The sequence below is a fragment of the Cervus elaphus genome, chromosome 18 (assembly GCF_910594005.1).
Source record: "Cervus elaphus chromosome 18, mCerEla1.1, whole genome shotgun sequence".
Classification (NCBI taxonomy): domain Eukaryota; kingdom Metazoa; phylum Chordata; class Mammalia; order Artiodactyla; family Cervidae; genus Cervus; species Cervus elaphus.
In genome coordinates, this window is record NC_057832.1 from 59674449 (window position 1) to 59689096 (window position 14648).

Sequence of the window (14648 nt, forward strand, 5' to 3'; positions counted from 1 at the left end):
CAAAGCTCTCATAAACAAATTTAGATTTTAAAATTAGCCCCTAGACATGCTAGTAGCTTAATGGAATTGCCATTGTGGAACAAAACAGTTTTTAAATCTGACAAATAAACATAAAATTAAAATATAAATTTATACATTTCATAGTCTTTTAAAATGCAATCTGTCTACACCAAGAACTATACAGATCAAGTAAGATGAGAACTGAAAAGCACCAATTAGATTTATCATTTGGGATGTAAATACGACCCTACCATCCTGCTGAAAGGTAAAGGCCCTAATATATTGCAAGACGCCAAGTTGTGTGCCTTAGTTGGTACTCTTGATTCTCTGGGGCTCAGTAATATAATGTGTAAAATAAAGTCACTCAGTTAATGTTGGATGGATGGATGGATGGTTGAAAACTGAATGGAGAGACGGCTGAAAGGTTGAACGGATGGATGATAAGGGTTGGTCTGGTGACTTGTGGGATACTGTCTAAATAAAGAGCAGGACCAATGAGAGATTTTGTGTTCATTCTGTTAGTTATAAAAAAGAGAGACCTACACATATTTGTTGGAAAGGAAAGAATCAAGTGGAACGAGAGAAACTGACGTGCAAAAGAGTACAAGTGACCAAAAGGCAGGACATCAAGAGCCCAGGAAGAACATTTACCCTGCCTCAGTAAGGTAACTTGCCATTTCTTCCTCTAAGACAGGATGAATGGGCAGCATGAGTGCACAGACACATCCTATTTGGGAAGCAGAGCGTGAGATGAGCCATCTCACAGGGAAGAAGGCAGCAAACGGATGAAAAGTAGGTGACAGCAATCTTAGTGGAGATGCAGGTAAGGGTTATCGTCTGAGAATAAGGGAAGCGGGGGTGGATTGGGAATGTGAGGATTAGAGCAATGGTTTGGATCTATACCTTGTAGGACCAAAGGGCCATTGCTATACTCAGGACCCAGATCACACTTAAAACAAAGACTCATTTGTCAGGAACCCAGTTCTCTAGGCCTTGTAACATTCTCCATTACTACCGGATCAAGGAACCCTGCAGCTGCAGGCTAGTGGAGATTCAGGTTTGCAGTTGGCCTAAGATGCAAACACCTCATTTTTACCTTCAAGGAAGGAACAAAAGTCTGGCAAAGAGGAAACAAATAAGGCCCTTTCATCTGTCTTGCAGACCTAAAAGCTGAATCTTTCCTAAAGATGCCTAGATTCTTCCTATCCATTAAGACCTTCCCTTCTTGAATTGCATGTTTTGCATATATAACACTTCTTTCTCTTCACTTATTGGGACTTTCCTATCTTACTCAAAAATGCTTAAAAAAAAAAAATTTTTTTTTAAATGCTTCAAGATTTCCACAGAGAAGCACCATGATGATTCCACACCAATTCCATTAAACCCATGGGAAACACAAAGATGTCACAGACTGAAATTGGTTATGTGTTTCCCAAGGACTAAAGTAGATGGTGATATCACAGGATAGATACAGCTATGATAGAGACTGAAAAGGAAATATGAAACTCTGGCAGTCTACTTTCAAATAGACTGCAAAATTGACACCTGCTCTAAGTCTTCAGAAATACATTTGGTGGTAAACAGATTTTTGGCAAGAGGCAATCTTCTAGGCTTAAAGAAGATAAACCAAGGCAGTTGGCATGTGTTATGGTAATATCCGAAACCTTTTTAGGAGTTTCCTGTTAGAATTCTCAAGTAGATCCTTTTCTCTGTACCATGAACTGTTTCAAAGTCCCTCCCAATTCCTCATGACAATTTTCTTTCTTTCTTTCTTTCTTTTTTTAAAACACTCCTGGCTCCTTCCTATTTTGTTTAGAAATACTGAAGAGCTATGGTACAGGACTTGGTCTTCTGCCTCCTTGACCTCAGCCAATCGCCCCAGCAGCCGTCTGTTCCCCTAACCAGTTGAGGGGGATGTGTAAAGAACTTGTCTTCATGTCCTTCCACTTCCATTCCTGGCCTCCTACTGCCAAGGCTTCAAGAAAATAAAAAAGACAGAGAACTGAGGTTCTCTTCAAGGTCAACAGCCAGTGATCCATCTCCACCTCAGTGTCTGCATTGCAGCATTAATGACTATAACCTCAACAAGAGGATCACTGTCCTGGGGTAAAGTCACCTAGCGACCACTGACAACTGGAAGATGTGAGCCTTTGCCATGATGCCCAAAGCTCTGTCAGCTAATCCTGGGGGCTAGCTTTCTTCCAGGGATTCTGACTTGGTTAGTCTGGAGTGGTATTCAGAATCCATCACTTTAAACAAGCTCCCAGATAATTCCCAGACACAGTCAGTTAATTCATTTGCTCACTGAATCTATGTCCATTCAACAAATATTTAAGAATTAGCAAGGCATTGCACAGATATATTTTCAGCCTATATGATGCTTCCATCACAGAGAGGATATGATCATAAATGTCATAAATGAAATTATAAATTGTGGTAAGTGATGCTTTATGTTCTAGACTAACCAAATCTGACCTAAGCCACAGATGATTGGAAAAAGTTTCCTCCAGAGATGTTTATAGTCTCTCTGCCTCCCTCTTTCTTTTTTCTTCTTTTTTCTTTTCCTTTTCTTCATTTTGCTTTCTTATCTACCTGGTCCACTTCTGTGGGTCTGTTAAAAGGAACACATCACCCACTAGACACTGCTGCAACCCATCTTCCTATTCAACACATTTATGAGATGCACAATGATGCTGGGAAAAAGCAGTGAAAATTTAATCTTCCTTATACTCTTACCTAGCAAGGTAACCTGACAAGTCATAGGTTTTCTGGATGCCTATTCCTTAGGTTTTTACTGACTTAAACTGGATGACTTCTGAGGGTTCCTTCCTCTAGCCCTGCAACTGCATTATTTTCAAGTCAAGTGGAGGTCAAGATTTTAGATGAATGAAAAAGAGTTGAAAGGAGCCATAACAATCTTCTAGTCCCACTCCCTTACTTTTAAACAGGAGGGGACAGAGGGCATGGTCAGACAGATCCAAATTGAAATCCCACCATCTGTCTGTTATATGTATTCTTGGCAAAATTACGTAAATTTTGTGTCGGTTTATGCTCAGCAAGCTGGCTTAAAACTCAACATTCAAAAAACGAAAATCATGGGATCTGGTCCCATCACTTCATGGCAAATTGATGGGGAAACAATGGAAACAATGACAGAGTTAATTTTCCTGGGCTCCAAAATCACTTGTGGATGGTAACTGCAGTCATGAAATTAAAAGACACTTCCTCCTTGGAAGAAAAGCTATGACAAATGTAGACAGCATATTAAAAAGCAGAGACATCACTTTGCCTACAAAGGTTTGTATAGTCAAAGCTACAGTTTTTCCAATAGTCATGTATGGATGTGAGAGCTGGACAATAAAAATGACCATGTGCCAAAGAATTGATGCTTTTGAACTGTGGTGCTGGAGAAGACTCTTGAGAGACCCTTGGACTACAAGAAGATCAAACCAGTCAATCTTACAGGAAACCAACCCTGAATATTCATTGAAAGGACTGATGCTGAAGCTGAAGCTCCAATACTTGGGCCATCTGATGCAAAGAGTTGACGTATTGGAAAAGACCCTGATGCTGGGAAAGACTGAAGGCAGAAGGAGAAGGGGATGACAGAGGATGAGATGGCTGGATGGCATCACCAACTCAATGGACATGAGTCTGAGCAAACTCCAGGAGGTGGTGAAGGACAGGGAAGCCTGGTGTGCTGCAGTCCATGGTGTTGCAAAGAGTTGGACATGACTGAGTGACTGAACAACAACAAAAATATTCAACAGCATAGAGGCACTGGCTATTCAACCACTTAGAATTTCAATAAAGTTAATATTAGAATTCACTTAGAATTAAATGAAATAATATATTCAAAGTGCTTAAAACAGTACCTGGCACAGAGTCGAAAACTCAACAAAAGGGCCTTTATTTACAACTGATTCCTATCTAATTATTATCTCTTCTTTCACCTTCCTGAAAACTATTGTTTTACACTGGATCCCTGAATTAACTCTTTTATTTACTATTTTAATTTTCTTTTTTATTCTTGATTCTCATTTTTAAAAATTATGCTTTGACTGCCTTTTCCCATATCCCTCTATTGAACATATATGCATAACCTGCAGGCATAGGAGCATGTCTAACACATTATTGGGGATACAGGGGTATATTATAAATGTCAGTATGGCAGCATTTTCTCATTCTACCAACATTTTGAGAAATTAAGGGGAGCATTTTCTCCACATATCTACCTTTCCATTCTCAAAAGCAAAAATAAAACCCAAAAATGTTTTCCATAGAAATAAACATCACCCACAGAGGCCACGTCAAGCAGACTGGGCCTGTCCTTCCTAGAGCAGATAAAAGACTACATTGGTGGGTTTGGACTGTGGTAACAGGTGCAGTTCCTGTGGCTGGAACTGGGCTGAGATGAGAAGTATTGTGACAAGTGGGTAGAGGGGCAGCATGAAGTTCAGCAAGGATAGAGGTGCCTGGATGGGCTATGGGCCTGGGAACTGTAAGGGAAGAGTGAGAAGTAGGTGGTGTAACAAACTCATTGCTGGCTTTCAACTTGTAAAATTAAGAGATAGCAGTGATATCTAGTAAAATACATGCTGCTAAGTTCTCATTTATTTTTAAACTAGTGTAAAAGAAAGCAACATTTGCCAAACACATCTTATTTCTATGTATGTTGTTCAGTTAATTGAGTTTTCCTTCATAGGGTAAAAATAGTAGGGGTTTTATTTGTGTTTAGCTCTCTTTGCCTAAGACATCACACTGGATGATAACTTCAGCCTCCAGCATAGGAATCCTGAGGTCCCCAAACAAGAAATTTCCTCAGGGGCAGCCCCGCAGCTTCTGTGTTCATCCCCCGGCTCCCTTGACATTGCTCAGGAAAGAGTAGTTAGGTAATTGTCTCTCTGGTGCCAGGAAACCGCTATGCAACTCTATGCACACGGCTATTTCGCAAAGCACCTGCTCCTTTATTCCAATGCTACCTCTCCATGAAACGCACTTGACAGAAAGGAACAGTAGCTGAAGAGAAACCTCAGCCCAGGGTGCATCTCAAGGGCTAGCAAAGCTGCGTCCCCAAGAGTCGATAGCCCCAGTGTCAACAATCTCTAAAGCAGGAGCCTAAAGCAAACGAGAGCTATTTCCACACATGGTAGTGACTTTGACCTCAGTATAAACCAAGCATTTTTGAGAAGGCCTTTCAAAATCTTCCCACATCAGAGGATTTCCTTTGCACAAAGTTTCATGTCAGTCAGGAGAACCCTCTACTTACTAAGACAGCAACAAAGCAAATATATCATAAAACAACACAGCAGTGAGCACCAGGCATCAGCAACTGCAATCCACACACAGGGAGAAAGCGTCGCCAGCCTAGGTCTGCAAAGGTGGTCATGGTCCAAGGAAACCCCTTTATTCAGAGGCGAGAAGCAGGTGGATGGAACGTCACCATCCCTACATGAGAAGGGAAAATGACTGTTGGGCTTAGCTCACCAGAGTGAACCTCTGGAGAAGGAAATGGCAACTCACTCCAGTATTCTTGCCTGGAGAATCCCATGCACAGAGGAGCCTGGTGGACCACAGTCCAGGGGGTTGCAAAGAGTCAGACACGACTGAACCAAGCACACACACCAGAGTGAGAGGAAACAACCTGCACGCTGGTGATTACTGTACAGGCTGATGAACCCACACCGAGATACCGCTGCAACAAAAGTCAGGCCTGCCACTGTTCAGAAGCTAGAAAAGCAGCTGAGAACTGAACCAGTGAAAGTGAAAGGCACTCAGTCGGGTCTGACTCTTTGCAACCCCATGGACTGTTGTCTGCCAGGCTCCTCTGTCCATGGGGATTCTCCAGGCAAGAACACTGGAGTGGGTAGCTGATCCCTTCTCTGGGGGATCTTCCTGACCCAGGGATCGAAACCAGGTCTCCTGCATTGCAGGCGGATTCTTTAACGTCTGAGACACCCACTTAACCAGAGAGGTGGTGAAATGAGTGATAAAAGCACAGGCTCAGGTGCAAGCCAGACCGGGTTGAAATCCTGCTCCACCATTTGCCAGCTACGTGATCTAAGGCAGGTTACTTCCTATCTAACTTAGGTATTAGTAAAATGAAAACAATACTAGTAGCTACCTCATTGTATTTTTTTCTTGCCCATGTCTCTATAAAATAGTAATCACAGCATTATGTACAGAGGGGGAAAAACTTTCTAAAACCTCTTTATCCTCAAAGATTCTTAAAATAAATTTAACTATATTAGAGTGATTCCACTAGTTTAGATGGCTCCCTTTAAGGTCACTTAAAGAAAATTACTGTAAGTATTATAACTTATTACACTTCACTATTTGTTTTAGAGCATAAGGCAATGGAACCAATGTGATAATAAAAATGATTATCATACTGCTTTTTGCCTATTTGGGATCTTTTTTCAAGGAAGCAATAGGGAAATATATGTAAATTTTAGAAGAAAAGGAGATGAAGGGGGGGAAGCTTAGCACTGCCACATCTATGTCAATACATTTAAAGAAACTAAGCTATATTTCTCCTGATCTTGATTATGTCCAATAATCCATTTTGAAAACAGTAATGAAGGAAAAACACTTTAGCTTAACTGAGTCACACTTGCTATAGAGTATCTCAGACATTAGAATTTGACACAGAATTACATCTTCCTTTATTTTCCATTTTGCCTACATTTTGTTTTTCCCTTCAACAAAAGTAGCATACAATTTAAAAAAAAATTCTTTTCATATATATTTTAAAAACATAATCTGGACAGTGCAAGGCTTCTATCAGGTCTCCCACCCAACATACACAGACATGCAATAATTGTAAGCTGCTGCTGTGTATTCTTGCAGAGTTTTTTCCTACACATATATAACATATATATTAATAATCAGCACATTTTTAAATAGGAAGAATTCCACCACTTACCAAAATAAGCCCTGATATTAGTGAGGAAGTTCCTGTTAGGGCCACGTAGAACTTCGGTGTTAATGTGTTCAAAAACATGCTCACTGAAAAAGAAGAAAGAGGGAGAAGAACAGGGAATGCATGAGTATATCATCAGTAAAACCAACTCTCATTTTTCTTTCCGGTGAAATCATTTGTTTCTGATGACAAGAGTTATTAGAATCATAGCCAAGTGCCATTAAAATGCTTTAGCATCACACAGGCTCTGAATACTAGGTTCAAGTTGTATATCCTAAAACAACTACATACAAGAAAGAAAGAGCAGTTTTGAAAACTATTGTTGTGAACAATTTTCATGAATTTATAGCCACTGAAGAGTCAAATCAAAGCTGGTTACTAAACTGTTAAGAGGAATGGAAGGTCCCCTGACCCACACATCAGAGTTTTTGATGAGCCAACAAGTGGTAGTTCAACCTTAAAACAAACAAAAATTTAAAAAAAAAAAAAAAAAAAAAAACACGAATTAACTATATTAAAGATTTATTAAAGATCCTAATACTATGATCACCCCTGAAAAAGAAATGTTAGCATATATTAATTCAGTTTTTTCAACTAACTTATAAAGTTGTTAGACTGCTCATCAAAGTAATCAGACTCAGTGGAGAAAAGATGAAAACTAAACCAATAAAAATGGAAGTACAGTGGTAAGACTAGCTGCTGCCACTCCGTTCAAATCAATACTACAGCAGATCTGGTTGCCCACTAAGCAAGGTCACTTACGCATTTTATAAGTACATTTTAAGTCATCATTCATACCTAGAAATGGCACAAAACTTTGCAAACCAAACAACAATTGACCTAAATGGTCTTTTGCTTGCATATTCACATTTCTTAACTGAAGTGTTTGTGGAAGAGGATCATATCCAGTCCTGTTTCAATGAAGAACATTATAAGTAGGACTTTTATGTCATTAGGGGAAAAGACTTTGGCATTTGTCCCGAGCTCAGCCCAGAAAGCAAAGTCACCAACATGAACAGAGATCCCATGCTCTCTCATTCAACAAACGTTTCTCTCTGCTTATGAATGAGACTGTGGACAAAGAATGGAAGCATGAATCAGACATAGCTCCCGCCCTCTAGAAGGCCAAAGCCTAGCTGGGAACAGAAAAGTAAACAAACAATCACCAGACGGTGATTTTTTGTTAAGGGCATTTTTTGATAAGAGCATAGAAGGGTCCTGTGCACAGAATTTTATGAAAACACCTAAAAGGTATGCATCTCAGTCTGGGGGGACAGGAAGACGTCCAGGAGAGTAAGCAGGAGTTAACCACACCAAAGTGGGCAGGAGGAAGAAAGGAGGGCCGTGTGAGTGAAGGACAGGGCCTGCTTTGAGGCCCTGAGGAAAGAGCACAGCCTTCCCAGATATTTGTGGACCTTTCCAAAGGCAGAGATGTAGAAGGATGCACTGATTCCATCTTTCCTGACAATGGGCCTGGTCTCAGCAAACCCTCCTCCCCCAACACCCACTTTAATCAAACATGTTTGAGGGACTCGTGGTCTATCATTTGCCATCACAAATCTGGACTAACGAAGTGCTCAGTCAAAAGCCACAACATGACTCCTTCAGGGAAGTAGAGGAAGGCACAGAAGGAGGGATGGGCCTAGGGCTGTAAGACAAAAGAGGTACAGTGGACATGTTGTTCTGCATTTGGCCATTAAAAAAAACAAAACTGTGGTTTGTCACTTCTACATAACAGTCTAAATAGAAGGAGGCAGATTTCTAAAAAGATAAAAAAAGAAATCAAACAATTCTAGTTACAAACCTAAAGCTTGTAACTGACAGTCTGATTCTGAGGTGCCTAAAAGTCTCAAAATTCCCCTCCTCACACTATGAATGATTCAACATTTCCTTGTTTTTTTTTAAGTCACCAAAATAGACCATTCACTTTGTTATTCTGTAATTATGGACATTCATATCTGTACCATACACTTCTCAGTAAGTTTCTGGGGACACAGAATTCAATGGAATCCATTTCTAAAAGAAAAAGGGAAAGCACTGCCTGAATTGTGAAGTGCTTTGGTAGTCCAGCTAAAAGTATAAAGCAGTGGAGAGAAAAAGATTGGCTACTGAAAAATTACTGATCCACTAGAGATAAAAGATTGAAGAACCAATTGACAAGTGAAAAAATTATGTGAGTTTTTAAAAGAGAGAAAAATAAACATTCTATACATTCAGTTTTACTTAAAATTATATAGCAACCATCAGAAACAATTAAAGCATGCTTCGCTACTACATCCAGTTATATACACCAGAGCTGGGAGAGAGAAAGGGGGGGTACTAAAAGAAATAGACAGAGAATGAGAGAAGTAGAGACAGAAGCATTTATAGAGAGTGGAAGGTGTTCATTTAATAACCTACTAATTTTATAGTCTTACTAGATATTCTGGGTAACATTAAGACATGGCATTTGGCAATTCTGGGCACAAATATCAATAATTAGTACTTGCCATTTGAATTTATCTATGTATTTAAAGTTTACAATAGCACTTTCACAGACTGGAGAACTCAATGCTCACTTCAACTCTGTGAGGGCAATATTATCATTCATCTTATTTCATAGCTGGTGGTTGGGCAAAGCCCTCATACAGTTATCCAGCCCCCAGAGCTCAGGCTCATGTTATCAAGGGTGCACATGAGGACACAGCTGAGAAGCATAAAGGAATAAAACAGCAAAAGGAAAGCAGCAGTCGTGCATCTGAAAGGGAGAGGAAGCTGTAAACGAGAGATACTAAAAGATGGATGATTTTACTGCTACTCCCCGGGGTGGGGGATTGGGGGGGCCTAGAGGGGTGGCGGGAGAAGGCAGGATGCCACCCTGAAAGGAAGCGTCTAGTTAAATATTCCTCCGTTAAATGAGAGCCGCGCATTGCAAACCAGACTGTCTTAAACCTAGGAATACCTTGCCTACTTTCATCAGAGTCACTAGAAATTATTTTTGAAAATATGAGGGAGGGCCTGCTGAAATACCTAAAAATTAGACAGAAAACCTTGGGGAGTATAGTTTGAAACATAAACTGGATATTTCCTGACATCTATAGATATAGGAATACTATCTCCACAGCTGCTGGGACTCGGGCAAAACAAATGGTAGAGACTAATCTAGCTTTGGTAAGAATCAACTCATAAAATTAAAAACTTAGTTAGAATGCTTTTCATCTGACCTTGCTGGACACACTAACAGGTCACTACTCAAAGAATATTGCGTCAATTATTCAAGGGTGGCCAGCCTCAGGGACTGTTTCTTCAGTCCCTGTTCTGAAGATGCTGAATTTTAGTCGCGTCTGACTCTTAGTGACCCCATGGATGTAGTCCACCAGGTTCTTCTGTCCATGGGGATTCTCCAGGCAAGAATACCAGAGTGGGTTGCCTTGCCCTTCTCCAGGGGATCTTCCCAACCCAGGGATCAAACCCAGGTCTCCTGCATTGCAGGCAGACTCTACCATCTGAGACACCCGGGAAGTCAAAACTTGGCACAGTCTGGAATTAAGTACAAGTCTGAGAAGAAACTAGGTAGGAGGGGTGGGTAAATGAATTGAAGACTCAGTGACCTCTCTGGATCACACAAGAGAGGAGGTAAGAAGATAATGCAACATGTCAACTGTGGAAAGTCAAGAATCACCCCTGTGAGCCGGGAACTAGAATACCAGAGGGCTTACTCAGGAGTCACGTGGGTGGCCCTGTGAGGTCCTGTCTGTGAGGAGCCAGCCCTGTTTCTGGCCCTTGTGACAGCAAGAGTCTTCCTGCATATTCTTCAGAGCACAAACAATTCCCAAACTACACTCCTGGAGAACACCCTCAACACATAACGCTTAAAGAGTGTTTCACTCCTCAAGATATATTCTACTTCATACAAGCCTTTGAACGAACAGGTTAAGGCAGCATCAAAGACTAGGAGGTACTGACTAGACAGAACTGAATATGCAGTGTGATAAAATCTACAACACCCAAAAACATGGGTCTGCTTTGTCCCTTGTGCCATTTAATGCCTTGCTAAAATAGGACATGTGAAGTAGAAAGAATTCGAAAGTTATGACAATCAGCAATCACTGAAAAGATTAGGACTAAATTCCCTAGGAAGAAAGGTTAAAGAAACTAAATCTACTTAAGCTGTTTTGGGGGGAAAAAAAAAGAGAGAGAGAGATTTTGTGTAAAAGTTTCATGCCTGGGAAAGAGAGAGGGGTCAGGAGACTTGGTCTCTGAACTGAAACCAGCAGCAGTGGTGGCCCTGGGAAATTCTGACACCCTCCCAGAGCTGCTCTGAGGCTCAGACTGAAACAGACCTTTCCTCACCCCTCACAACCAGTTCATACTTGCCGAGTGTCACCCTGGGCAGGGTACTGGGGATAGATCAAGGAGCAGGGCCCCTCCAAGGGACTCACAATCCAAGGGGTGAGAGAGGTAAGTAAACCACTAAGAGAACACATGAGGGAGTTTGGAGGACACACAGCACTCAAAGGGATTAGGAGATCAAGAGAAATGTCTGCCAAATGTAAGCATCCCATCTGATGGATGAATCAAGAGTTACCCAGTGAGATTACTTAGGGCTGTATTGGCTATTCTCAGAGACAAATGAAAATGAGTTCAGATTGTACTTCTCAAAATTAAAGATGTTTACCACTCTTTGGTATTCTCCAAAATCATTTATCAAGGACTTCTTTATAGTGACTTTATATAGGGAGTAGATAAAGAATACTGAAGAAATAGGGAACTCTGAATTCTTACTTTTCTTAGAAAATAAATATAAGTAAAATTTATTTCAATACAAGTTGAAAATCTATGATTCTGGAGCTGTTTCATTATCTACAACATAAGAATACTACGTGTCTTACAGGGTTGTTGTGAGAACTCAATGTGATAGTTTAGATAAATTGCCTAGCACAGTAGATGTCATCAAATAACATTGTTGTTTTTTATATTACTCTTCCTTTTGTGATTGGGCATCTTCTATTACTATGGCATAGAAAGCAGAGGAGACTGAGCTGAACGTATAAATAAAAGTAGGAACAGTAGTCATCTAGCATTTACTGAGCACCTCCTGTATGCCAAGCACTGTGGTACAGACCACAGCCCAAGAAATAGATCACCTGCACTGTGATTTGTCTTTATGCTAAACACGGATGTCCTACAAAACAGAGTCAGTTAACAGAAGGGTCCTTTGAACTGGATTCTCGCTGCTTGAGATGGAAGTAAACTTGAGGGTGAGTATGAAGGCAGCCATTACAGAAGGCAAAGAAATCCATGTGGATATCTAATAGCTCTGGCTAACTGCAGTGAGCCCAGAAAGGGTGTTAAGATAAGCCAACTCTATCTGCTCCAAGAGCTTGTTTCTCAACTGTTCATAAATAAAATGCAGCTTCAAACTCCGCTTCCATGAGAGCAAGCTATTCCACATGCTAATCTGTGGCTGTCTTTGCAGATCTACTGATATTAAAGTAGAAGCTCAGAGGAAATTTTTTTTAAATCTGGAAACCAAGTATCTTCATTTTACCCCAGTAAATGTTTTCTGTTTTTTTTTAAATAGGCCACATATTAAATTTACAATATTTGCATGTTTCAAAAAAAAAATCAGTTTTACATCTGTAAAACCACGTCAGTTCAACAGAAGATTAAAAGCATGAGGAGCACGCTTTCTCGTTTGCTGTTTCTGCTTCCCCTCTCCTTGCCCTTCACCCTGGTCTCCCTAGGCTGTGACAAGGCCTCAGGCTTTTATGTATCACAATTCCCTGGATATATTCTGTAGCGTTTATCCTTGAGAGGAGAAAGGCATGGAAGTATATTTTTAGACATGTTCTTATTGCAAGAAACCCTCATAAATCATTCTGTCAACTCTTCCCTCTACCCTTGACATTGCCTTGGCAACTTTACAGATATACTGTTTCTGCTTTACCAGGCGTCTGGCTCTACTGAGGAGTGGAGCTGAGCACATTCTTTCTTTCCTCAGTTGTGATGGAGAAACTACATTGAAGCAATGCTCAATCTTCATGGCTCCTTGTCCCTTGCTGGAGGGAGTCCATCTGTCAACAACAAAGGACTGTCCAAAGCCCAGTCACATATAAACCTTGGTAACCCAAAGGACCTAGAGAAGAGAGATCTCAGATTACCTGTTCCCTTTTATTTACAAGCAGGCTCATGATGAGAGACTATAGTCAAGAACAGGAGAGCAGCTTGTATAAGTCCTTTACATTTTCAGCTATTTAAAACATGCTTTAATTTTGAGTTGAAGATTTATGACTCTTCTTATTTCTCATAAACTGTTTGACATCAGGAAGAAAAAAAGACATAATTGCCTCTAACGGGAGAAACTTCTGCAACAAGACAGAAGCCTTATGGAGAAATGGTCCTCCAGGCCCAGGCCTCCTCTCACCTCAAGCAGTCACTGTGTCTCCATCATCCAGCACCCAGCACAGAACCTAGTCCACAGGGCTACTCAACGTTTGATAAACATTGCAGGAAAGCATAAGGGAAGAGTGGTAGGTGATAACATCATTAATAACCATTCCTCAGGACTTCTGATTTTTAAAAAAAAATTTCCTAAGTCTAGAAAAACTGAAATTCTTTAATGGCTGTGACCTGTTCTTCTGGGAATGTGTGTGTGCGTTTCTGCCCCCAGAGTGCCTGTACATTGTGAGATGCTTATTAGGTAGATTGAATGACCACTGCTCACTGTTAAAGCAAGAAAGTCCAGACAGACTTACGCTATCCTCACACAGTAAGGCCTTGGCTATATAGAACCCTCAGTAATGAATTATTTGGGATAAAGTAAAAATGAATGTATTAGTTGCTCAGTCGTTGGTCTGACTCTTTGTGACCCCATAGACTGTAGCCTGCCAGGCTCCTCTGTTCATGGGTTTCTCCAGGCAAAAGTACTGGAGTGGGTAGCCATTCGCTTCTCCAGGAGATCTTCCCTGGATTTTCCAGACTCAAGGAGCGAACCTGGGTATCTTGCATTGCAGACAGATTGTTTATCATCTGAGTCACCACGAAAGCCCTAGTTAAGGACCTACCCTAATAAAAATCAGGAGTTTTCTTTTTTAAAGCAATTTTATAAGGAAATCTTTCCAAAATGCATTACATACTTGACTGTATCTTTAAACAAAATGTTCAGAAAATATTTCAATCTTTACTTGATGACTGTAAGTCATCAAAGTGAACATAAACTATAGTACTGTTCTAGCATTCAGCAATGTTTCTAGAAGCCCTTTCAGTACCCTGTGTTCTTTCCCTCCAATATGAAGTGATCCCAGACTAATGTGTTTTTTCAGTCTTTCTCATAATATTTTTGTCATCTAGCATACTATTATTTGTTGTCATTGTATGCCTGCTTCAAACTGCTTTCTCTCCTTTTTAATAAGCTACTTAAAAATCTACGGTTCCTTCAAAGGCAGGTAATCAACTTTGGTCATTCAATAAATACTGATATTTAATGTATGTCAAGAAGGCTTCCCAAGTGTTGCAGTGGTAAAGAATACGCCTGTCAATGCAGAAGACACAGAAGACATGGTTCAATCTCTGGGTCAGGAAGATCCCCTGGAGGAGGAAATGGCAACCCACTCCAGTATTCTTGTCTGGAAAATCCCCTGGACAGAGGAGCTTGGCAGGCTACAGTCCATGGGGTCACAAAGAGTTGGACATGACCGAGTATGCAATATATGTCAAAAACTGTACAATGCTGGGGATACAAAGA

At 40.5% G+C, this 14648-nt stretch overlaps 1 protein-coding gene across 10 annotated transcripts in view; it reads right to left on the reverse strand.

The window, feature by feature from the left end:
* The window catches only part of ST7 (suppression of tumorigenicity 7), a 255042-nt gene that overhangs the window by 111043 nt on the left and 129351 nt on the right, over window positions 1–14648 (reverse strand). For all 10 annotated transcript variants that reach the window (XM_043873360.1, XM_043873358.1, XM_043873363.1 and 7 more), the window contains exon 2: window positions 6926–7008. In XM_043873360.1, the coding sequence (XP_043729295.1) occupies window positions 6926–7008 (83 nt within the window). The remainder of the gene's footprint in view (window positions 1–6925; window positions 7009–14648) is intronic.